Source organism: Protopterus annectens, chromosome 14.part0 (genome assembly GCF_019279795.1).
Source record: "Protopterus annectens isolate FY-2018-M chromosome 14.part0, PAN1.0, whole genome shotgun sequence".
In the NCBI taxonomy this organism is placed as follows: Eukaryota; Metazoa; Chordata; order Ceratodontiformes; family Protopteridae; genus Protopterus; species Protopterus annectens.
The window spans coordinates 387,600,706-387,626,333 of record NC_056748.1 but is presented as its reverse complement, the minus strand read 5'-3'; the positions used below and the strand labels follow the sequence as shown (position 1 = coordinate 387,626,333).

The window sequence follows — 25,628 nt, the reverse complement described above, 5'->3', positions numbered from 1 at the left end:
ATTGATGACAGTGGTTACAGAAGTAAGACCTCTAACCATCATATATTAATTGGAAGGCAAGGGATGAACCATGTAAATTAGACATGCATAGCCAATGTAACAGTTTTGGTCTAACCATCATATATTAATTGGAAGGCAAGGGATGAACCATGTAAATTAGACATGCATAACCAATGAAACAGTTCTGGTAATCAAACAATGTTTATAACCCTTGTAACCACAAAATAAATGCACAGCAGTATATCCTGGTCATCAGTTATTTTACTTAAAGTTACAGAACATTCAGATATGAGCTCTATGGAGTATGAATAAATCTATGTGTCACAGCTGGCTAGGGAGTAGAAAACCAAGGGAATTTCATATGCTGTTATGTCCAAGGATGACATCATAACAACCTTGTCTGCAGCTGAAATGTAATCCACTAAAACTGCAGACAGGTGAGTAGTGGCTGTAGGTGCTCATTATGCAGCAAAGCAACTCAGACCATCCCCAGATGATCACAGAACATAGTTGTAATTAAAGAGAGTAGAACTAGAGAAATGCCTGGAGGCTGTAGCAGCTGAAAGAATGCTACTGCTTGAAGCAGAAGATAGAGAAAAGCAGAAACAGCATAAGGGGGAGATGCGTGTTCATTATCAAAGATGTGAATAGCAAAAGGAAAGTGAAACCCTAAATGCCAAGGTCATTACCAAATTGTTTCCTTAGTATAACAAGGGGTTGACATTTGTAGATTTATTTGGTCATTTGAAAGGGTGTGCAGTCAACAGCATATTCATCAAGGGCAAAAGGTGAGTTTAACTCCTTTGTTCATGGGTAAGGCAATGAGTGCTATATCAAAAATGAATGATGTGCATTACTTTCACTACTTAAAGGTGAAAAATGTTTTGTCCAAATGTTTTAAGTTTACTGTTGAAGCTTAAATGAAAATCTTCAGAAGGCATAAAAAAGAGAAATGTCAGTGGTAATTGTACTAAAGAAATAAGCACTTATATAGGATGCTCAGCCACATGGGAAAATGATGGCTCAAGTCCTGCAGAAGGCTTTTGAGTACAATGTTTCCACTGTAACTAGATGAAGCATGCATTGTCTAAATGTCCAGAGTGAGAAGTTGGGGAACAAAAGACTTAAGGCTAGTTTTGATGATTGGATGGGTAGTCACAAATTTACACCAGGGTTATAATGTACAGTCCTGCATGATTTGGGAGGCATGCACTATTAAGCCCTTGAACACTTGAAAAGGATGGCAAGAACTTGTGTGTCTGCTTAAAAGTTTATATCGCTAGGCACATTATAGTCCCCAAGATCACTTGCCTGCAATTTCTTTTAAAAGTTGCATGAGGGAGGTGGTAAAATTAGAACTGCAGTACACTGTCCTGAAACTGCAGCTGTCAGATTACCACAATGTCTTTACCCGACTTTGAGACAGGGCAGAAAAACTGCTGCTAAGAGGAGTATTGCATCAGATATAACTATTTTTAAGCCTCCAGTTGTTGGTTTGTAATATTTTCTGTCAGACAGTCCCACTTTAGTTAAGACCAAGGGAAGGACAGCATTTCAGATGCCATTGGCCAGGGTTTGTTTGGACTTGGATATGGTCTGGGAGACAATTAGGTATCAGTTTTGAAGATACCCCAATAAATGTTTTAAAAAGTAGTAATTTTGATAACACAGTCCTCTATATGTACATGCAGCTACATGCTGACAAACATAAAAACAATCACATGGGGAAGGTATCAGGGAAGGGGGGTGGGAGGTTGGCATAATGGTTACGGTATTTACCTTATGAACACAAGGTGCAGGGCTTGATTCTCACATACAGTAACTGGCTAGGCTTAAAATGGCCCTAAAGGGCAGCTAGCCTAGTACTAATCTATGAACCTATGAACCTATAAGTCCCAAATAGAATTCACAACTGCATCAGGCGCTGGTATTGTGGCCACTTCAACACAAGAAAGTACTGAAAAGCTTGAACCAGAAACATAACTGTCAGAAGGTAATAGTTACCTTGGAGGAAGTTACTTCAAGTGAAGAAAATGTTGACAGTGTTGAATCTAAATCTAAGACGTAGTTGTCAAAATGATCTACTTCTGCTAAAAAAAGGATCGTGGAGCATAACAAAGAGAGACCTCTGACAAGCACATCTCTCAGACCCCAATTTAAAAAACTTGAAGGGTGGTAGCTAAGGAGAGTCCTGATCCTCAAGTGTACATTCAGTATATTAGGGCAAGGGATTACTATACGGAGAGTGGGCTACTGAAGAGGGTCTACAGAAAGAAATGGTACAGCAGCAGCAGGTATTCCTAAGGGCCTACATTAGTCACTTTTGACTATAGCTAGTGATATTGCTTTTTCAGGCCATATGGTAATAAAACATACAAATATCACACACACACTATAAATAAATAAATATATATATATATATATATATATATATATATATATATATATATATATATATATATATATATATTTACAAAATGTATCTGCATGCAAACTCATATCTCTCTCCATCTATCTATATATATATATATATATATATATATATATATATATATATGTCCTTTTACTGGCTAAGCATTCCAAAAGATGTAAAAGCATACTGTAAGCAATGCCAAAAGGTTGCCTAGGCAGGAGATAAAGCAAAGACTGCGTTGAAGTCACTGCCAGTTACTGAGGACCCATTCCAGAAGGTAGTCTGGGACAATTTGTGGTTTCCTCCTACCCTCAAATACCACAGGTAAGAGGTGCATCTTTGATGGTTGTATAATAAGCTACTAAGGGCCCTTAGGTGATGGCTCTGTCCCCTATAGTAGCTGAACTGTTCTGTTTGGATTTTCAGCAGGACATGTTTTCCCTGAAAGATACTAACAGGCAGAGCAGCTAACTTTACCTTAGATCTGCTGACACATTTATGGAAATATTGTAGAACAAAGCCATTAAAACATGTTATATCACCAATAAACAAATGGTTGAGATGTTTAACTCTACGCCCATAAATGTTTAACGCTATACCCAAGATCACGCTAAGAGTATTTGGATTTCAGTTCAAGCTCCTGTCTCATCTCCTCTTAGCATTTATATCTATCTATATCTATATCTATATATATCTATATATATCTATATATATATATATATATATATATATACACACACATATATATATATATATATATATATATATATATATATATACACAGAGACCCAAACATCTACAGGTTTTTCTTTTCCTGAGTTGTGTGGGTTCAGTGTGAGGAGTTCCCTTTATTGAAGTGGAAATAACCTGCAAGTATGGTAATTGCATAGCTCCAAAAGTCCTCAGTATAATTCAAAAAAAGCAATCCTGATGAATAGGAGACTGAGTGTGATTCTTACACAGACTCCATTGCACATTATGTCTTACATTTCAGGACTAAAGTCAGGGAGCTCCTAGGTTGGGCTTGATTCACAAGGGAGATCAGAGAGGGTAGGCCTCTTCAGTAAGACTTTACCTAATGCCTCAGTGAATGAGATAGTGCTGTCAAAACAGCTATGACCTACACATGTAAAACAAACCAGAGCAGTGTTATGTAAGTTTGGGATATGTCTTCTGTTAAGCAAAGGTGTATCTAAGCCTGTGGAGCACCATGTAGACACAGGAATCCAGCAACTAATGATAAAGGTCATTTCAGGGTGCTTGAACAAGGCAAGCACATATTGCTGGTGGAACTTCAGGACATTTTAAATCTGGGGGCAATTCCAGAGTCCAGTAGTCCCTAGGCCTTACTGGTGGTGCTGATGCCAAAAACTATAAGAATACTTGGTTCTGTGTAGACTACAGAAAACTAAGCAGTTACTCAAAAGCATATGCAAACCCATTCCGAGGACAGATAAAGCTTTACACCAGCTGGAATGGGCAAAACAGTTGGCCGTTAATTACCTAACCAAGGCCTTACTGGCTAGTAAACATGAAATTTGCAGTGAGAAAGAGGACAGCATTTGTTGCTTTGTTTTGGCTGTATGAATTCTCCCAAATTCTTTTTGGAAAGAAGAATGTTCCAGAAGCTTTGAAAAGGTTAATGAATTGTATCCTAACAGGAAGAGGAGCCTATACTCTACCCTAAACAAATATTTCCACTTTTAGTTTATGGTCACAGGATTAAGTGCAATGCATCTACCAAGTGTTAGGAAGACTGAAAAGGACTGGGTTAACAATCAAGGCAAACAAATGCCAGATAGGAATGGGAAGAGATAGCTTAACTAGGCCATACGGCGGGTGTTGGCAAAATTCAACCATATCCTGACAAAGTATAAGCTATCCAGGTGTGGTCTAGTCTAGCTACCACAAACTAGATAGGGCATCCCTTGGAGCAGAAGGGAATGACAACATATACATCCCCCACTATAGTACTATCGCCACTCCATTCACAGACCTTACTCTAAAAAACAGGTCAAAGTTATGCAGATGGCCTTTCTAGACAAGGAACTGCAGAGAATGACTTCAAAAATAAATAATTTTACATCAAGCTGTTTTTCTTCAGGGGTTCTCAACAAAATGACAAGAAGAAGGGAAATTGTGTTAGGAGAATGGTAAAGGGTTGAGAAAGTGTTGCTTTTTAAAAAAATGCATGAAAAGTGAACTAAGCTGTACTAAATCTGTAGTAAAATACTAAATTAAGAAAATGATCACCAAATGTGCAATATTTAAAAGAAATGTCTAACTCTGTGTATATATATATATATAAGACGGTACATTTGCTACTACGGAAATGTAATACAGCTGAAAAATAATACCATCTTTGATTCTCTTCTGTGCAATTATCTGCAGAGGAAGTCTAATGGTCTTTAGAAGCTGTTATACTATGTCACATGATGATAATGATGCCTTATTTGGACAGCCTTTTGTTGGAAGGCTCACCTCTCATCCTCCAGAAACATGCAACTGTGGAAACAGGAAGACAGCTTCTAAAATTCAAACTAAAGCCAAGGGCAATGTCATTTCGGGAGTAATGGATTGGGGACTGACTGTATATTTAAGAGTACAGGAGATACTGTTTTGCCTGCTGCACTACAGTTTGGAAATAGGCAAAGTTAACCATTATGGCCAACAGGCTACTTACCCTGGGAAGATCTTCGTAGATCTGATCTGTCGATGAAGTGGGTTTTCGTTTATTTTGTCTTGATGATGCTGTCTTCGAAGATCTCAGGTTTCGATATTCTCAGGTAGACCCACACACACACACACACACACATATATATACATATATATATATATATATATATATATATATATATATATATATATGTATATATATATAATACATGTATGTTTGGTTGGTAGAGCACATACAGTTAGAAGACAGACCTACTTTTTTACTATCATGACAAGAAGACAAATTTTTTTATAGCTATGTGTAAGTCTGTTGACATGCAAATATGAAGAAGATTAAGTGACTGGGCTGACTAACGTAAATATCTGTTAAGTGTAACATTTCATATCTTCTTGGCTGCCTGTTACAATAAACAAAAAAATATACTGACAATATCATTCACTGTAAATTTAGAAATTCAGGTGAAAATACACACGGTCATCACAACCAGACTTCATGACAATCCTGACAGGGTGGAGCAATAACCAAAAAGTGACAGACCTGTACTGTACTGTACTGTACTGCATTAGCTGAAAAAAAATGCATCTAGTGACACTACAGAATGGTGCCTGTGATTGATACAATCCCATGTATGATTGAATACATCACTAGATAGTCTTGTGGAACATATTATATATATTCTGTACACTGCTGTATCACATAGGTTCATAGGTGGGTACTAGGCTATCTACTCGAAGGCATTTATAAGCCGAGCCAGAATGTGCTAGCTTTCACCGTCCCCTTAGATTAGTTCCCTGTGCCTCTGTCCAGCAGAGCCACTGAAGTGATCTCCGGGGTAAACTTTCTGTTTCCCATTCACTCTTCAAGGTTTCTTTTGAAGAGTGTCAGCAAGGAGCTCTGCCTAATGTAGATTGGGATCTTGTTCCAAAACATGGGAAGTCTCTGGGACAGGAATCTATCCCTCCAGCACGTCCTGTTTATTTTTGTGGTGAGGTTTAGATCCCTAGAGCGTGTGGCTCGAGGGTTAAGGTTTTCTTTAGGTGGAGCATGTCCATCAATTCTGGGTTGGACATGACCTTGTATGTCAGGCAGAGATCACCTCTGAGTAGGCGGTATGCAACCGAGTACAGCTGTAGTTTCTTCAGTCGAGCTGCACAGGGCATCTGTTTGAGGCCAGTGATCCTCTTGGTGAGGTACTTCTGTGGTCTTTCCAGCTGTTGCAGGTGTCTTGTAAGGTACATCCCAAATGGGGCGTTGTACTCTATGATTGGTCTGATGAGTAGAGGGGCACAATGACCTCTTTTGATCTGGATGCGAACCATTTTGTGATTAGGTGGGCCATGTAGAAGGATTTTCTAATCACTTTGGCAATGTGATTATCAAAGGTGAGATTACTATCAACTTGGGTCCCCAGATCCCTTATTACGTCTTCCGTATTTAGGGGACTACCACCTATGTGGTAGTTTGTGGGTACTTTGTTTTTTCCAAAGGGAATGACTATGCACTTTTTTTCATTTAGCTTGAAGCCATGATTTTGACACCAGGTATCCGTCTCAGTGAGATCTTTTTGGAGGATGTCTGTGTCAGCCGGAGAGTCAATTATAGCCCCTAGTTTGCAGTCATCTGCAAACTTGGTCAGCCATAGTCCTCCTGTGCTTGCCTGTACCTCTGAGAAGTATATGCCGAACAGGAGGGGTCCTAGGACTAAGCCCTGGGGAACGCCACTTGTAATTGGTTTAGAGTTGGACCTAGCTCCCACAACTCTCACCATTTGGTTCTGTCCTTGAGCCAGTTGGCAACCCATCTTGTGACATAGGGATTTATGTTCAGGCTGGTGAGCTTATCTATAATACCAGAATGGGGAATGGTGTTGAAGGCCTTTGCGAGGTCTAGGTAGGCTGTGTGTACCACCTTTCCCTCGTCTATAGCCTTGGTAATTGTCTCAAAGTCCACCAGGTTTAGGAGGCATGATGTGCCCTTAGCAAAGCCGAACTGGGTAGGGTCCAGTTTTTGAAGGTTCCCAATGTCTCTGTTAATGAGTTCCATGATGATGCGTTCCATAGCCTTGCAGACCAAGCTAGTCAGGCTTATAGGGCGATAGTTCCCGGGGTATGTTGTGGCTCCACCTTTGTGGAGCAGAATACCCATTGCTGTGTGCCACTCTATGGGTACATAGCCTGTGGAGAGGCTGAGTTTGAACAGTGTGTTTAGGCGAGGGGTTAGTTCATCTTTGAGCTCATGTAGGATGCAGCCTGGGACACCGTCCGGTCCCATTGATGCTGTGTTTTTGGCTTTGGAGAGGGCTGTTTTCATCTGAGTGTCTGTGATTTCTGGTACTCTACATTCTTCTGGTATGGTTATGGGCCCTTTTGGGGGTGAGAGGGGTTGAAGTCTGCACTGAACCTGTCTGCCAGGATGTTGGCAATATCGGTCGGTTCAGTGCATTTTGTGCCATTCTGCACTAACTCCGAGCAGATTTGAGCATTGCCACTTAGATTCTTGACATAGCTAAAGAATTCCTTGTGGTTATCATTGGATTATTTGGCAATTTTTCTTTCAAAGCACGCCTTGGATGATTTTATGAGGGATCGTAGTTTCTTGCCAATACTGATCAGGGATGTCTTCCCTTCTTGGGATTTTACTCTCTTCTGTACTAGTTTCCTCCTTCTATTGTATAGCTTGTTTATGGCAAGAGTCCACCAGACTGGTTTCCTTTTCTTGGAGGAGTGAGTCTTGGTTTTGCTTGGAATGGCATGATCCATACATTCTTGTAGGTGCACGTAGAATGCATTAGTAAAGGATTTTGCAGCTTGGACAGCGTCATCCTTCAGCATGGGGACTTTGAAACTTTCCACCTCAGTCTTAAGTAATGTGAAGTTTGCTTTTGAAAAGTTTTTCACAGTGGTTTTCTTGTCCAGGGGTGGGTGCGAAATGTCAATATCCAAAGTGATTTGTTTATGGTCAGATCTAACCAGCAAGGGGTTTACCTCCAGTGTGGAACACCGGTCGCCCATGTTGGTGATGTCCAGGTCTGATATGTTGTCACCTCTGGTTGGAGTATTGACCAGTTGAACCAGGGTGTTTGAGTTTATAAATTCTAGGAAATGTTGGGCAAGGGAGTTAGCACTTGCGTAGTTCTCCCAGTTAATGTTTGGGTAATTGAAATCACCCAATATTAGGGTGTTTGGTAGGACCTTTATGTTTCCCAGTGTTTCCAGAAATGTGGAATAGGGGTCCTGGGACATGGTGGGTGATCTGTAGCAAGCTACAATTTGAATTGCAGTTTTGCCCATTGTTAGTTGCATGTGGATGATCTCTAAAGCATCGTGCTGTGCCATTAACCTGAAGGCGTGGGTATCCTTGATGAATATGGATACGCCCCCACCTTTTGTATTTCGGTTTGTGTTCTGTGGCCAAAATGTATGGTATGAGTTGTAGCCTGGTAGTGCTGGGGTGCTCTCTGGAGCCTTAAACCAGGTTTCTGTTACTGCACATATATCGATTTTCTCCATACTGAGGAGTGCCTCGGGTGCGTGCATTTTGAGGTTTAGACTTCTGGCACTGAATAGCATTACCCTCAGTTTTTTGTTACTTGTGCTATTTACGGCGGTGGATTTGTCTTTTGAGCCTTGCCTAAAAAAGGCACTATGGGGGTGGCAAGAGCCTTGGCCAGTATTCGAAAGCCTAAGGGTGACAGGTGCAAGCAGTCTCTAGTGAAGCAGCGTGGCTTGTCGAGCATGTCATCCCAGGCTAACAGACACTGGATCCCCTTTGAATGACATCAAAAACTTAGCCAATTGTTGAAATCGAGAATTTTTTTCTTTGTACCGTGGTATAATTCTTGGTGAGGGCAGGATGCTACTCAGGGTCAGGGTCATACCGGCCTGGGCTAAGTGATCAGAGACCTCTTCCATGTCTCTTTTCATGTAGTCCAGGGAGGTATGGCTCAGGTCATTCACACCAACATGGACAATGACAGAATCGTATTTGTACTTGTTCTGGAGTGACCTGAGTGCTTGTGTTATGTGGCGGATCCTGGCACCCGACAGGCAGCCAACAGTAACCTTCTCCTTATTCAGCCTAGTGAGTGGGACGTCAGTGTGCCTGACTATAGAGTCACCTATTACTAGTATGTTATTTTGCGTTAAGGGCTGTGATTGCATGGCAGATTGGTTTTGTGAAGTATGTGTTTCATGATTTGTGTTGGGAGGTGGAGGTTGCTTGGATGTCTGCTTTGGAGGTCTCTGTTGCTTTTGCAGATTTTTATTTAGAGCCTCCGAGTATGTTTTTGTGTGTTTTTTTGCCGGTGCTGTTTTAATGGGTCTATGTGAGACTGGTGGTGTAATGCAAGTATTTCCCTTCTCCTCTAGACTGTCTGATCCAGCCTTGGGTTGAGAGAGCTTAGCCTAGTTACTCAAAAGCATATGCAAACCCATTCCTAGGACAGATAAAGCTTTACGGCAGCTGGAATGGACAAAACAGTTGGCCTTTAATTACCTAACCAATGCCTTACTGGCTAGTACACATGAAATTTGCAGTAAGAGAGAGGACAACATTTGTTGCCCTGTTTTGGCTGTATGAATTCTCCCAAATTCTTTTTGGAAAAAAGAGTGTTCCAGAAGCTTTGAAAAGGCTACTGAATTGTATCCTAACAGGAAAAGGAGCCTATATTCTATCCTAAACAAATATTTCCACTTTTAGTTTATGGTCACAAGAGTAAGAGCAATGCGTCTACCAAGTGTTAGGAAGACTAAAAAGGGCTGGGTTAACTATCAAGGCAAACAAATGCCAGATAGGAATGGGAAGAGATAGCTTATCTAGGCCATAGGGTGGGTGTTGGCAAAATTCAACCATATCCTGACAAAGTATAAGCTATCCAGGTGTGGTCTAGTCTAGCTACCACAAACTAGATAGGGCATCCCTTGGAGCAGAAGGGAATGACAACATATACATCCCCCACTATAGTACTATCGCCACTCCATTCACAGACCTTACTCTAAAAAACAGGTCAAAGTTATGCAGATGGCCTTTCTAGACAAGGAACTGCAGAGAATGACTTCAAAAATAAATAATTTTACATCAAGCTGTTTTTCTTCAGGGGTTCTTAACAAAATGACAAGAAGAAGGGAAATTGTGTTAGGAGAATGGTAAAGGGTTGAGAAAGTGTTGCTTTTTAAAAAAATGCATGAAAAGTGAACTAAGCTGTACTAAATCTGTAGTAAAATACTAAATTAAGAAAATGATCACCAAATGTGCAATATTTAAAAGAAATGTCTAACTCTGTGTATATATATATATATATAAGACGGCACATTTGCTACTACGGAAATGTAATACAGCTGAAAAATAATACCATCTTTGATTCTCTTCTGTGCAATTATCTGCAGAGGAAGTCTAATGGTCTTTAGAAGCTGTTATACTATGTCACATGATGATAATGATGCCTTATTTGGACAGCCTTTTGTTGGAAGGCTCACCTCTCATCCTCCAGAAACATGCAACTGTGGAAACAGGAAGACAGCTTCTAAAATTCAAACTAAAGCCAAGGGCAATCTCATTTCGGGAGTAATGGATTGGGGACTGACTGTATATTTAAGAGTACAGGAGATACTGTTTTGCCTGCTGCACTGCAGTTTGGAAATAGGCAAAGTTAACCATTATGGCCAACAGGCTACTGGGAAGATCTTCGTAGATCTGATCTGTCGAAGTGGGTTTTCGTTTATTTTGTCTTGATGATGCTGTCTTCGAAGATCTCAGGTTTCGATATTCTCAGGTAGACCCACACACGCACACACACACACATATATATACATACATATATATATATATATATATATATATATATATATATATATATATATATATATATAATACATGTATGTATGGTTGGTAGAGCACATACAGTTAGAAGACAGACCTACTTTTTTACTATCATGAAAAGAAGGCAATTTTTTTATAGCTATGTGTAAGTCTGTTGACATGCAAATATGAAGAAGATTAAGCGACTGGGCTGACTAAAGCAAATATCTGTTAAGTGTAACATTTCATATCTTCTTGGCTGCCTGTTACAACAAACCAAAAAATATACTGACAAAATCACTCACTGTAAATTTAGAAATTCAGGTGAAAATACACACGGTCATCACAACCAGACTTCATGACAATCCTGACAGGGAGAAGCAGTAACCAAAAAGTGACAGCCCTGTACTGTACTGTACTGCACTGCATTAGCTGAAGAAAATGCATCTAGTGACACTACAGAATGGTGCCTGTGATTGATACAATCCCATGTATGATTCAGTACATCACTAGATAGCCTTGTGGAAAATTTTATATATATTCTGTACACCGCTGCATTACATGTGAGCACTAACAACCTGGAAAATTTTAATACTAACGTTGATTACATGGGAGAAGAGAATTCAAGTGCGCCACACCTTCCTAAGGAAACTGAGCCTTATGTCATGCAATATGGTTATTATAGCCACACCTTCCTAAGGAAACTGAGCATTATGTCATGCAATACGGTTATTATAGCCACACCTTCCTAAGGAAACTGAGCCTCATGTCATGCAATACGGTTAATATAGCCACACCTTCCTAAGGAAACTGAGCCTTATGCTATGCAATATGGTTATTATATCTACACCTTCCTAAGTAAGGCTAGCTTTGACAGGCAGTACATTTGTTACTACTGATGCACTCTTCTAAGGAAGCTCAACCTTATATCAGGGAATAAGGCTGTCATCAGAAAGGCTTGTTAACCATCTTCTGCCATGAGAAAGGTCCTTAAGTTTTGGTTAATCACGTTTTAGCAAGATAAGCTGTAGCTTTGAGCCAGAGTGTAATGAAGGCTACTGCCTGGTATCACATGTCAGAGGCAGAAGCTAAAACAGCTTATAAAGATGTTGGATACTTCACTTTGCCACAGTTTTAAACAAAATGTGACAGAAGGAAATGACACCTCTCAAAGTCATTAATTCCTCAGAGGGACATCTATGCCTGCTATTTGTGAGGTAAACACTTCACACACATAGACTTTAACTGGTAAGGCATGGAGACCATAAAGCTTAATGCACTATAATGAATTATGATCAGATCTCACTGAACATTACATCCTTATTGGGAACAAATAATAAAAGTTAAGATTCATCTCTCAAACTTCATTTTATTGTGCTCTTGAGGTGAATTTCTTGACATCCGTTTCTCAAACACATAATAACATTACTATGATTTCAGTCCTAATCATAATCCATGACATTATAACCACACCTTCATAAGGTAGCCTACTCAAGTCAAGCATCATCATCATCAACCCCCTTTTATCCCATTATTCAACACAGGGTAAGGGTGTCATGTCAATTGTTGCCATCTCCCTCAATTCAAGATCACTCTCCTATCTTCTTCAACAGTCATGCCTGACTATTGCAGGTCTTCTTTCACACAATCCAGCCACCTCTTTATTGGATGCCCTTACTCTTGACTGCTTCCTGTCTGTCCAAAATCATCTTCACTAAACTGTATTTTGCTTTTCTGCACTTGTGCCTAAACCACGGTAATCTGTTCTTTTTGACCTTCTGTGTAACTGGAACTACTTTGGCTTCTGCTCTGATGTCCTCATTTCTTTGTCTGTCCCACACTGTGTGTCCTACCACACATCTCAGGCACTTCATTTCCATCTCCTGTAGCTTGCTCAACTGCTCTGCCTTTACTACCCAGGACTGTGTACCACACGGTAGTACTGGTTGCATCACTGTTTTGTACACCTTACTTTTCAGCCCCTTTGGCATTCTTCTGTCATGCACTACCCCTGACACACTGTGTCATTTAGCTGCAGTCCATCTGATTCTATCTTTAACTTCCTCATTCAGACTTCCATTCTGCTCAACCACTCTTCCCAGATATTTGAAGCTGTTAACCTGTTCTGCTATTTTTCCTTCTATCTCATTTCCTAGCTTCTTCTAGTTTCCCCTATTTCTGACATTACATCTGTGTTATCTGCACTTACTTTCATCCCATGCATTTCATACAACTATCCTTTGCTGAAGTTCTTGCTCAGAGACTGCTTGTAATGCCACATCATCTACATACAGCAACTTTGTTGATCTGTACCCTCTGATCTGTTTGCTTAGGTAATCAATTACCAGCATGAACACCAATGGGCACAGAGCTGAACTCTGATGCATACCCACTCTGAATAGGAACCCCTCTGTAGGACTGAACACTGTTCTTACATGAGTCACTAGTTCCATGAACATAGCCTGCATTAATTTTACCCATGTTTGTGGGACTTCAAACCCATGCAGGATTGCCCAAATCAGCTTTCTTTGGACCTTGTCATATATTTTCTCCAAGTCTCACTTGGACTTTTTCCTCATCTCTAGCTTCTTCTCAGCTATCTATCTCACTACAAATATTGGGTCAGTTGTGTTGCATCCTGATCTGAATCCAAACTGCTCATCTCGCATCTTACTTTCTACCAATCTGTGTATTTATCAATCACCCTCACCAGAACTTTCATGCAGTGTGACAGGAGTTTGGTAACCCTGTATTGCTCACAGTAGCTGATGTCTCTTTTGTTCTTGTATATTGGCACTTTTATGCATATTCACCACTCATCTGGGATATATCTTTCTCTCCATACTGCTTTGAGTACCCTCAGGAGCCATTTCTCCCATATCTCATCTAACGTCTTGATCATATCTGCTGTGACCTCATCTAAGGATGTTACTTTTCCTGACTTCATTGCTGCTCTTATTTCCTCTAGGGTTGACTCCTAATCCTCCTCCTTCATTGCAGGTTGTGTCTGGGGCAGTACAGCTTCTGTGGGGTTTTCTTCCTTCAGAACCTGCTGGAAGTACTCCTTCCATCTGCCTTTGATGTCCTGTGGACAGGTGAGCAGTTTCCTGCTGCCATCCCTTAGGAAGGGTGCCTGACTATCTTCTTTATCTTTTTGTCTTTGCCCTGCAGCACGAGTCATTTTCCAGAAGCTGGTAAAGTGCTTCTGATGTCTTGTTCTTTGCTATTGAATTCTGTCTCGGCCTCTTTGCTAGATGCATAATGTTCCTTCTTAGCCTGCACCATCTTTTTTATCTTAACTTTTTTTCTTGCACTTCTTTCTTTTGATGACTTCCTGGACTACTGCATTCTACCACCAGCTTTCCTTACGTACCTTATTTCCATACCTGGCTCAGTCACATATATGTTCCATACTCCTCACACATGATATTTCGAGGCACCACCATTTTTCTTCTTCAGCTCTACCTACTTTCTCTTCTTCCTTGATGTGCTAGAGCCCTGAGTATTTACTTGAACTCTTGAGCTTTCTCTCCAGTCAACTTCCAGGTCTTCAGCCTAGTCTCTTTTGACCTTACAGCCTTCTCTAACCATTGTTTGCAGATGATGGTAGCAGCCAGTGGCTTATGCTGTGGTTTGACTGTTTCACTAAGGGTGACTTTGCAATCATTGATAGTACCCCAGTGCCCTTTCCTTACTAGGAGGAAGTCTACCTGAGTTGCATGCTGGCCACTCTTGTATGTGATCCTATGACACTCTCTCTTGCAGAACCATGTGTCGGCTGCCATCGAGCCATTTTCCAGACAAAACTCTAGAATGGCCTCTCCTTCTTGCCCCATTCATCTGGACACAGGCAGTCTTCATATCCTGTTCTGTTTGCCTCGATATGTGTATTCAGGTTACCCATTATCAACACCAACTCATGTTGTCCTGCTTCATTTAGCAAGTGCTGAAACTGCACTTTTTTCTTCACTATCATCACCATGCTTTGGGGCACAGGCTGAGATTATGCAAACTGCCCAATCCATACACTGGAGTCTGACTGCCATCAGTCTGTCAGTAATTACAATGACATTCCTCACTGTCTTCTTATGCCTCTCCATCACCCCAATTCCCACACCATTTCTAGTCTGTCCTCGAGTAGAAGTCTCTGTATCCCAAGCCAAGTGGCTTTGATGCACTGTCCTTCCATCTTGTTTCGGGTCTATATTATAACCAGTGGCGGCTGGTGACTTCAAATCACAGGGGGGCTGCAGGAGACAGCTGAATGGGTGGGGCCAAGGGGAAGGGGTGTGGTCAGCCAGAAAGGGGAGGAGCTATGCACAAAACCACAAAAAAATAACTTTAATTAAATACGCTGCCCTGGGTGGCAAACCATCATTATTAAAGTCCAATCAAGACAAAAATAAGTGTAGAAGAATAAAAATATTTCAATGCATTGGCTGCATGACAGCTTACTTAATATCTAGATGGAAACAAAAGGTTGTGAGGCATGAAAAAATAAATTACTTTTTAAATACATTACTGGAATGCCAGTCAAAATCAAGTATAAGAAAAACCAGAAGCACTCAACTCAAACCACTTTTCCTTGCACTGCAGTTCTAATTATAATATATTCAGCTTTATTAAAGTACCAAGTAACATGCTGAAAGTAGAAATCTATGTGATGCCCCCACTTGTAAAAATGTTTCTTATCCAAAAAAGACCTGCTGCCTGACAAATTGTTTCATGGGGAAAACATGATAAAAGTAAAAAATGAAAAGCAAACAAGAAACAAGCTCAAGATACATTGCTTAAAGGATTACTGTACAGGTTATGGACCACACATGATTGGCATTCTGTTTAGTTTACGGGTAAAGTCTGTAGAGATGACTGGAAGTCTCCAACAAGTGTAATGAGCTTTTTAAAATAATGGAATCCTGTCCTTTAATACCCAAGGCTTATACATTATCTAGTCAAGTATTCTCTGCATGGCAACAACAGAAAGGCTTTCAATGTTGGCAATTCTTTAACAGTATGCTTATTAAAGCTTACTTGCATCTTACGATCTCAGACAAGCTTACCTTATGGTCATTAAAGCATTGCTACTAAACACAGAGCAACAGGCACTTTGAGTAATAAGCATAAATCTGAGTAATACGCATAAATCAACAGTACAAAAATATGACAGAAACCAGACCATTCTGCAAAATCAAGGACAGATGAAAAGCCACTGTAGTACTTATGCAGTGTGTCCTCCCCATCCAAGGTAGACACAACTACTCCTTGCCTTGCTTGGACACATCCAGAGTCACTACATGGGGGAGTGGGGTGCAACAAGCATGTCACAATTTGAAATGTCTCTGTCTGACTGTGATGGCCCTGACACATTTGTCATACCTCTCAACCCCAAGAGCAAGAAATCTGGACAAAGCCATACACAGAAGTGGGACAAAGGCCCAAAAATAAGGACAATTTTTAAATATTGCTCTAATAAACTTAAAAAGATAACAGAATAGGTCTTGCATTAGTATGAATTTTCTGAAGGGTATAAAATCTGAAACTCAAATGTCTGTCATTTTCTAACTTCAGTCTTTAGTGATTTGTCACTAATTTGCCAAAAAACACAATTTTATGAAAAATGGACCAAAATGTGATGCAAAAATATAAAATAGACACACAATACAGCTGCTACCTGTCAAAGAAGGGACACTTTAATATTAGTACTGCTACCTTGAGCAGCTGACAAAATAAAAGAATCTACATGCATTTCAAGTAATCTATAACTTTGATTATTACAGTTATTTCTTAATTGTAAACCCTCCATGTTTTCTTCCAAAATTGCTATTTTGCGGAGGGATTATTAGGGGGAAGAGTAACATTTTGAGCCAAAAATTGGGGAAAGTTGAGAGGTTGGCTATGCCTAATTCTATAAAGCAATTTATTTGCATGTACCTCTCAACCTGTTAATGCAGTAAATCTGAACAAGGCCAAATATATTGGGGACACACATAAACAGTACTAAAAATTGCTCTTGTATAAATTGAGACAGTTGATAGAACAGCTCTTACTTTAACATGCATTTTTCTGAAGGTTATGAAGTCTGAAACTTATTATTTAGTGACTTAATTCCTAAATGATTTGCCAGAAAACTACAAATTTTATGAAGAAAAAACCAAAAATAAGAAGCAAAAATCTATTCATTGTTTGAAAATCTGGACAGTTGGGAGGTATAGTTCAGCTGGGCCTGTCTAAGTTTGCTGCACTTCCCCCCTGACAAAATAATGGTTGAATGGAGCCTCTGCAGCCATTCCAATGAACCATTACTTGGCTATTTCACTCTATTTACCATAAACACTAATGTGCATACTGCTTTACTTCTATGATGAGCTGGACTTCATTTGAAAGTTTTATTTTGTATTTTACAGCACAAACACTAAGTCATCTGTTAAACAAAGCAATGAAAACTTAGCATTAAAACTTCTCATTCATTGAAACAGCATTGAAACCCACATTCAAAGAAAAATACATTTTGCCAGTGGCAGATAAAGATTAATTTTGGGCTGTTTTCAAATCATAGGCCCCTTGCATATGAAACATACATGTGCTCTTTGATACACCTTCCTCATTGTACTAAAATTATATTCCTTGTACAATACAGTACACTTGTTAGAGGGTTTTGAACATTTTTCCAGTAAGCAATGAAACAAACCATATGCACCCATAATGGCAAAACTGCCCAGTTGAGAACATTTATCATAAAAAATGTCTACTCAGACTTCCACAGACCACCATTATTAGTAAATATGCACAATTCTACAGTCCACCATTATTAGTAAATATGCGCAATTCTACAGTCCACCATTAGTAAATATGCGCAATTCTACAGTCCACCATTATCAGTAAATATGCACAATTCTACAGTCCACCTTTATCAGTAAATATGCACAATTCTACAGTCCATTATCAGTAAATATGCACAATCTCTGATGTAAGTCATCTAAATAATTCCACATTAAAGAAATCTGTAACCAATGAAGCGGTTGCTGCTAGCAATCACCTTTATATTTCATGGTTTCATCGAAAAATAAAGTGTCTGTTGCCCCTCAGGAATAAATTGCCTATATTACATTAAAAATGATAAGCTAGTAATAATATTGCAAGAGGAAATGGATGGCAAACTGATAACAGACTCATAGTTAGTATCTTCACCAAGGAGAACATTCTCAGTACGGCAGCATCCACCCCTTGTGGGAGTAGAACCCACAGCCTTCTGCATCAAAAGCAAGTACACAACCTGTTGTGCTATAGTATTAACTAGGCAAAGCACTAAACTTCTATTCCCCTGCAGCTCTCAGCTCCTTGTAAAATCTACTCAATACTCAACTGCATCTCAACTTCGTGGCTCAAGAAAACTGGAAAAGGCCAAAATGTATTGGGGGGGTCAAAAGCCCAAAAAACAGGGACACATTAAACATTGCTTGTATAATCTTGGAAAGTTGCTAGAATAAAATGTTGTGTTGCCACCATGCATTTTACTGCCAAAGTCCCTGAGCAAAAAACAGTCAGAGTAACATACCACTACGCCACATCAGCTGCTTTGTAAAAGAGAGGAAGACTGAAACTTAAATGGCTATCATTTAGTGAATTCGGTTCTCACCATAGCTGTCAAACTCTTAGTACAAAACACCTGGACAAACCCAGTAATGAGGGAATACAGCCCTCAAACATATTCAGTGAATTCAGTTCTTGCCATAGCTGTCAACCTTAGCACAAAAACCTGGATGAAGCCAATAATGGGGGAATACAGTCCCAAAAATAGGGACAAATTTAAAATATTCATCTTATAAACTTAGAAAATTGCTAGAAAAAAAGGTTGTGCTACTATGTATTCTGAAAAACATGAAGTTTGAAATTCAAATGCCGGTCAATTTTACTGCTGACAGAACATAAACAATTTTCAGCAGAGACCCAGGGATTAATACTGCAGACACGTCTTTGTAAAATGACAGGGCACCAGAGCAAATCCACACAAACACAGGGAGGAGATGCAGACTCCACACAGAAGGCACCCCAACCAAGAATCAAACCAGAAAACCTATAGCTGTGAGGCAACAATACTACCACTGCACCATCAAATATGCAAGGAATTAAACATTCAGAAACCTGAGGTCTGAAATTCAAATGCCTGTCAATTTTATTTAACATTTGTTAATCAGGACAGTCTGACTTGGAACAAAAAAACAATTTTCAGCAGATGCCCAGGAAGAAATAATGCAGACATGTCTTTGTAACATGGGAGGACACAAAAGCAAACCCACACAAACACAGGGAGAAGATACAGACCCCACAAAGAAGGTACCCCAGCCAAGAATCAAACCCGAGAACCTGCAGCTGTGAGGCAACAATGCTACCAGTGCACCATCAAATAAAAGCAAACCCACACAAACACAGGTTGAAGATAACAGACCCCACAAAGAAGGAACCCCAGCCAAGAATCAAACCTGAGAACCTGCAGCTGTGAGGCAACAATGCTACTACTACACCATCAAATATCAAGCATTGCAACATTTACAAACCACAGATATTATGAGGAACAGATCAGATCAAACATGAGGCAAAAATCTGCAATTTTTTTACAAATGGTGGTGGGTAGGGAACTCAAGTCTTTAACACCTGCATAGTACAGGGTTCAAGCCTGAGGTATTCCCTACCACACCACCATGAGCACCTGGGGCATTTAGACACACACACACACACACACACACACACACACACACACACACACACACACACACACACACACACCATTAATTCAAACAAGTACCAGACATTCACATACATTGTAAAAGTAAAATGCACCATACACTTACCTGTCCGTTCTCCATAATATCCAACTAACGTACATCTGCTGTGCTGCTTGCAACAGCAGCTTTATCACATAACTTGAGCCAATGCAAATATTTGAGTTTTAAGCTTTATAGTAAAAAAAAAAAAAATCCATTCAAGTAATGGTTCCTGAAATGTGAAGCTTCCATTAAGTGGACAACCTCTCTGTAATTTGGTAATGCTACAGTAACACTAGCTATACTTTTGTGTGAATTCTGCTTGCCTCAATAAATATAGAAGTCCTTATAGATGTATGCCTTCTTTATTTGAAATTTAACACTTAAATGTAAAAGTTCAAGTGCCAGTGTCTCTCACCTGCCATATATTGATGTGTCCTAAATACATTAATATGCACCTATATGTTTATTTCTGACATATTAGTATACACAAGGACATATATCTATGTAGCTTTGTTGGAATGTTCTTATCTTTCCTTCAAAATGAGTAAGCCTTAATGTTAATTTGCTTGAAAGGTGTCTAGTATACCTTGAAAACCATTTATGTGCGGCTTCCCCATCCCTAAGCAAACAATACCACGTGTTTAATAACCTCTTATGATATGTAAATTTTTCTTGAGCTTCTGCAACCAACCCCCTCTTCAGCATATTACTGCAGTACCCTAATTGTTGTGTTGTTTATTTACATTCAGAAAGTATTAGGTGCTGATATGCCCCTGTGTACTGTTTCCTGTACACAAAGTACCTTGGCAAGGTACATTCTTAAGCTTTTCTTAGGTGCAACCAAATGATTTGTCAATCTAATTATTACACAACAAAGTAGTCATCTGATAGTCACACTTATCCCTTGGTCATGTGCCTAATCAGTACCTCCATGATGTTTATCTTGATGATTACTCTATGGCACACAAACCCTGGCTGTCATGACAACATGTTTTTGTTGGACAGCTGCAGACAGTGAATTGCTTTTTCTAGAAACTGTTGTTCTCAAGCTGTTGGGGGAAAAAAGCTGTTGAACTGCATTCTCCATAAGAAATAAAAAGAAATATAATCATTACCTATTCATTTCATTGCATTTAACAGTCACAAGTGTTGTCTAAGAAAGGTACACAGAATATGCTTAAGGTGAAATGTCATTTTATATAGCTCTCTATTTCTTCAGTCTTATTAGGTACCATGTAGGGATATATGTAATAATCCATGCAATTATATTCAGAATTTCAGTTTTGCATATGTTATACATGCATCCATACATACATGTATATAAATTAGCACGTGTGCATGCATGCATACATACATACATACACACACACACACACACACTTCCCTAAACAATAAACACACCAGGACATTCATTCACACACTTCCCTACTAACCTAAACAATAAACACACCAGGACATTCATTCACACACTTCCCTACTAACCTAAACAATAAACACACCAGGACATTCATTCACACACTTCCCTACTAACCTAAACAATAAACACACCAGGACATTCATTCACACACTTCCCTACCATTCTAGAATAACATAAATAACACACTTACCTGTCCTTGCTGCCCATTCCCCATAACGTTAATCCAAATGCCCGCGCAATACTCCATAGTCCCGTGAGATTCCCGCGATCCCAACCCTACTCCACAGTCCCGACGCTGACTGCTGCTGTTGCAGTCCGGTCCCGACGCGTTCTCCCAGCGAGTCTGTGCACTTTAAAAGTGCACAGACGTCTCCTATGTTCCCCTACCTGGCTTGCCGGACTGCTGCGAGCATGCGCAGTAGACTCGCAGTAGTCTGGCCTACTGCGCATGCTCGGAGTCCGCGAATTTTAAAAATATTTTTTTTCTTTTTTCTTTCTTTTTATTTTTCTGGTTGAGGGGGCTGCAGTCCGGCAGCCCGACAGCACGGGCTGCCCATGATTATAACAATGAACGATCAAATGATTCAATGCTGTTATATTGACCCCTAAATGTCGAATTGCCAAAACAGTGAATGGCCAGAACAGCGATTTATTTTCCCATGGAAAAAAAATCACTGGTCCCAAAAAAAAAAAAAAAAAAAGAACACTAAACACTAAATAAAGTGGGGGGCTGTGCTCCCCACCCCCCTCCTTAATTATACCAACTCCAAGATCGCACTAGAGTGGAGGAAATGGCACAACTTGTACAATGGCCCAGCGATTTTTTTTCCCTGGGGAAAAAAATCTCTGTTCCGGCCATTCGCTGTTTTGCCGATTCGATGTTTTAGGGTCGGTGTAACAGCGTTTGATCATCTGATCATTCGCTGTTCTAAAGCAGACCCTCTTGTTTCCTGGATACATAGGATATCAAGCTCCTCCTTATCATGTCATCTACTCCAAGCTCCATCCTGCCAGTAAACTTACATTGAGTGTTGCAAGTTCTAGTTCATTTTTGGCATGTTGATTGTTTTATGTCCAGTCTTCATTCAACAGGGCTATCCCAGGGAAGCCAAGCTGGGCAACTGGACACCAGCCAACCAGTACTTTATCGACCCATGGCTGCTGGGATTAATGGCAGGTGCATACTGGCTAAAAGGGGCACATGTATCCCTCCCACCATTAGCATGGGTCCCTGGGCTTAGGTTGGAGTAGGCTAGGTCCTCAAGCCAATTATCACATGTACTGCAAATTCCCATGCCCATTTGGGACTGAATTGCCTCCAGTCAAATTTTACACCGAGTGGGTCATCCTGACTCTTAATTCAGTCAATACAGCTGTTATTAAAGCCAAGTAACGAATTATACTAACGCTCATTTTGCTCCTATTGCTTTTTATCTCCATTTTGTTTTGTATGACAACAAAATGGTGGTTTCTAAAGTACTAAAGTCCAATCTTATGGAAACTCAGGAATCTCTCTATACTCATTAATAATCAATCCTGCAATATATGTGTGGTACAGTATACTGTTAAAGCCTCAACTGAACATGGACTATGCCAACATTTAGTCATTTCAGCGTTATTTACTCCTGAAGCAAAGCCAGTGAAGGAAATAGAGTGAGTAAAATCCCAGCATAACCAATAGCCAAACAGTGGGTTACTGCCACAGTGCAAAATCTTCTCATGTTTTGTAATCTTGCATCTCTTTCATTGTTTCTGTACAAACAATGTCTTAATGATGATCACTAACACATGTGATTATGCTCTCAGCCCCTGAATCTTGTGTTGATACTGAACACAATTACATTTATTTCATGAGGTCAGACTCAGCTGTACTTAACACTTTTTTTGCATATATATTGAGGCTATAGGAATTTTTTACACTGCCACTTATAAGAGGAAGAAATGAAAATGGTGGCCATTTGTTTAGCTTTCTTTTAATTTTCATTTTTCAGCAACAATGATGTCACAGTTCATTGACGATTCTTTCTTTATCATCACTGCAAACCTTCCTTAAGACACCAGAGTAACTAGAAAACTGGCTTTCAGATTAAAAAAAATCCACTTGCTAGCAAAGTATGTTTCCATGATACTCATCCATAGCCTTCTCACTTATACAACTGCCTTCTAATATGTGTGGTGAGGGGACCTACAGAAATATAGGAGTCAAGGTTATGTCTTTTGGTTATATAGATCAAAGAATGCTGCTGTTATTTCTTTGTAACATTACACAGATGTTTAGAATACTCCTCCAGATGATACACCTTTTCAAGCACCTGCACTGATATAGCTCTTCTGGCTATTTAATTTCCCTTCAAGCAGTGGTACAGCACTCTTCCACATACTAGTGCTCTAGCAACACGTTTACTACAAATGTCTTACTACAGTTAAAATGCAATTACAAAACAAACTCTGTACAGAGGTTTACAGTCCACAGCATATGCATTTATGTATCACAGATAACTTTAAGAATTCACTTTCTGTTGGACAAAAGTAGCTAAATACATACCTATGAATATTTTGTTTTTTGAGTACCATTTTCATACGCTGACAACACTCAACTACCTCACAAGGCTGTTAGGCTTTCCTTTTAGAAACTGTGTGTGTGTGTGTGTGTGTGTGTGTGTGTGTGTGTGTGTGTGTGTGTGTGTACAACTCACTAATTCCACTTGTATATGCATGATTTCCTTCATATTTACTGTTTGGCATGGATTCATACACTATAGATGTCTGCACTATACTGAGTCAAATAGGTTTATATTTTGACCATGCACACAGTCCTCACCTACTAATAGCACCATCAAGACAAAAAACATTTGATGTAACTGTATGTACTTAAAAGCCAGTGTTATGGCATATACCTTTATGTATATGCACATCTCATGCATTCTACATGACTAAAATGCATTCAGTAGTAATTAAGCATTCTCATAAAAACGGTTAATTTCTACATTTTTGCAATGTTTTGGTAACCATCACATGCGAGGTAATAGCTAATTAATTAATCAACTTTCTGAATATTAGTGAGCAAGTCACGTATTAATGCCATCTTTCAAAGGTAGGCATGCAAACATATCTAGGATACAGATACTGCAAAGCATTAAGTTCCAAGGAATGTGCTATCACTGTCAAGACCACTTAAAGCATAAGAGAGAGTAGGGTACACTGCTAAGCAAAAGGATCAACCTCATTGCAAAACTTAATAAGGGAAGGTAGGGGTAAAACTGTCTTGTTGCTTAACATTACCTTCTGACTTAGGACTAGGTGAATTCTCAGGAAACTGATAGGTAGGTATGTAAGGATTTTCTTCTGCAGCAAAGAAAAGCAATGTATGTTAAAACTATCTCCATTTCAGAAGATAGTTATATACCCTGCAGACATATTTTTAGCTGCTTAAGTAAAGCAGGTCTGCGTTTTATAATGTTAGAGAAAATAAATATTATTTTTCTTAAAGTATAATAAACTGCAAATTCAGAATTTTGAAATAACTACTCTCGAGAAGGGAAAATTATCAGAGGGGATGTTGTGGTACTTTGCCTGTGCAACAGAGATCTTGTGCTTCTCAGAAAAAAAGACTGCTTCTATAAAACAATGATATTTCAATTAAAGCACAATGCTTTTTTTTCTTACCTTACAGATGTCCAGCCAATCAGAAATCTTGCAAGGTGTTCCCAACAGTCTGCTTTACAGTAATTCCAGCTGCAAAAACAGCAGCAAACTTACTGACCCTGTTTCATTTAAAGTGCTGGAGTAATCCTCCCCTCCAGTGTTTTTGTTTGCACCGTAACTTTGTAAAGCACACTCAGGCTTGAGTCACCTGTTTGTTAAAATAGCTCACTGTCTTTTAAAGTAACAGAGTCAATATGCTTTCTACTGTAGCAGCTGAAAATTTATTTGTACATAATTTTTTTACTTTGGTTATTTGTATTTCAGAAAAATGTTTTGGGGAGACTTTGCACATAAAATACTAAACAGATGTGCTGAAGACTTAACATAACATAAGGTCAACCAAAAATCAATCAATCTTAACAATTTTCTGATTAAGGATGTATCTTATAGTTGAGTTATACATGATAAGTTTTAACTGGGAATGGCTCTTTAAGTGTACCTAAAAATCATTTCCTTTATCAGTGAACTTGTGTAACCTATTTGTGTTACATATTCCACATACAGATTTCAACCTTTAATCTTCACAATTGAGGACACCACAAAAAAAATAAGCAAGACAAAAGCCACCATATTAAATGCACTTTTTAAATACTGGTAAAATTAACTTAGACACTTGACAGAAAAAGAGGATACATTTTTTTTCAAAAACTTTTCTTTTAAGAATAGAGCAAAACTTTCAGCTAAAATTAGGGGTGTCCCTAAAAATCATGGTTAGTTGAGAGGTATGATTCTATATCTTTACTGCTTTTTAACCATTTTGTTGATTTCAGTCTTACTAAATTCAGTTACTAACAGAGGTAATTATATTTTTATTTCAAAATTTTCTAATATAGCCTGGGTAAGACCTAATGTTTT

The 25,628-nt window shown here is 39.3% G+C and overlaps 1 protein-coding gene across 32 annotated transcripts in view; it reads right to left on the bottom strand.

Annotated features, from left to right (window-relative positions):
* Nucleotides 1–25,628, bottom strand: part of SORBS1 (sorbin and SH3 domain containing 1) — a 4,096,285-nt gene that overhangs the window by 563,212 nt on the left and 3,507,445 nt on the right. For 26 of the 32 annotated variants that reach the window (XM_044056121.1, XM_044056122.1, XM_044056123.1 and 23 more), the window contains one exon: nucleotides 24,351–24,413. The exons of the other annotated variants lie outside the window; for them this stretch is intronic. In XM_044056121.1, the coding sequence (XP_043912056.1) occupies nucleotides 24,351–24,413 (63 nt within the window). The remainder of the gene's footprint in view (nucleotides 1–24,350; nucleotides 24,414–25,628) is intronic. 32 annotated transcript variants of the gene reach the window in all.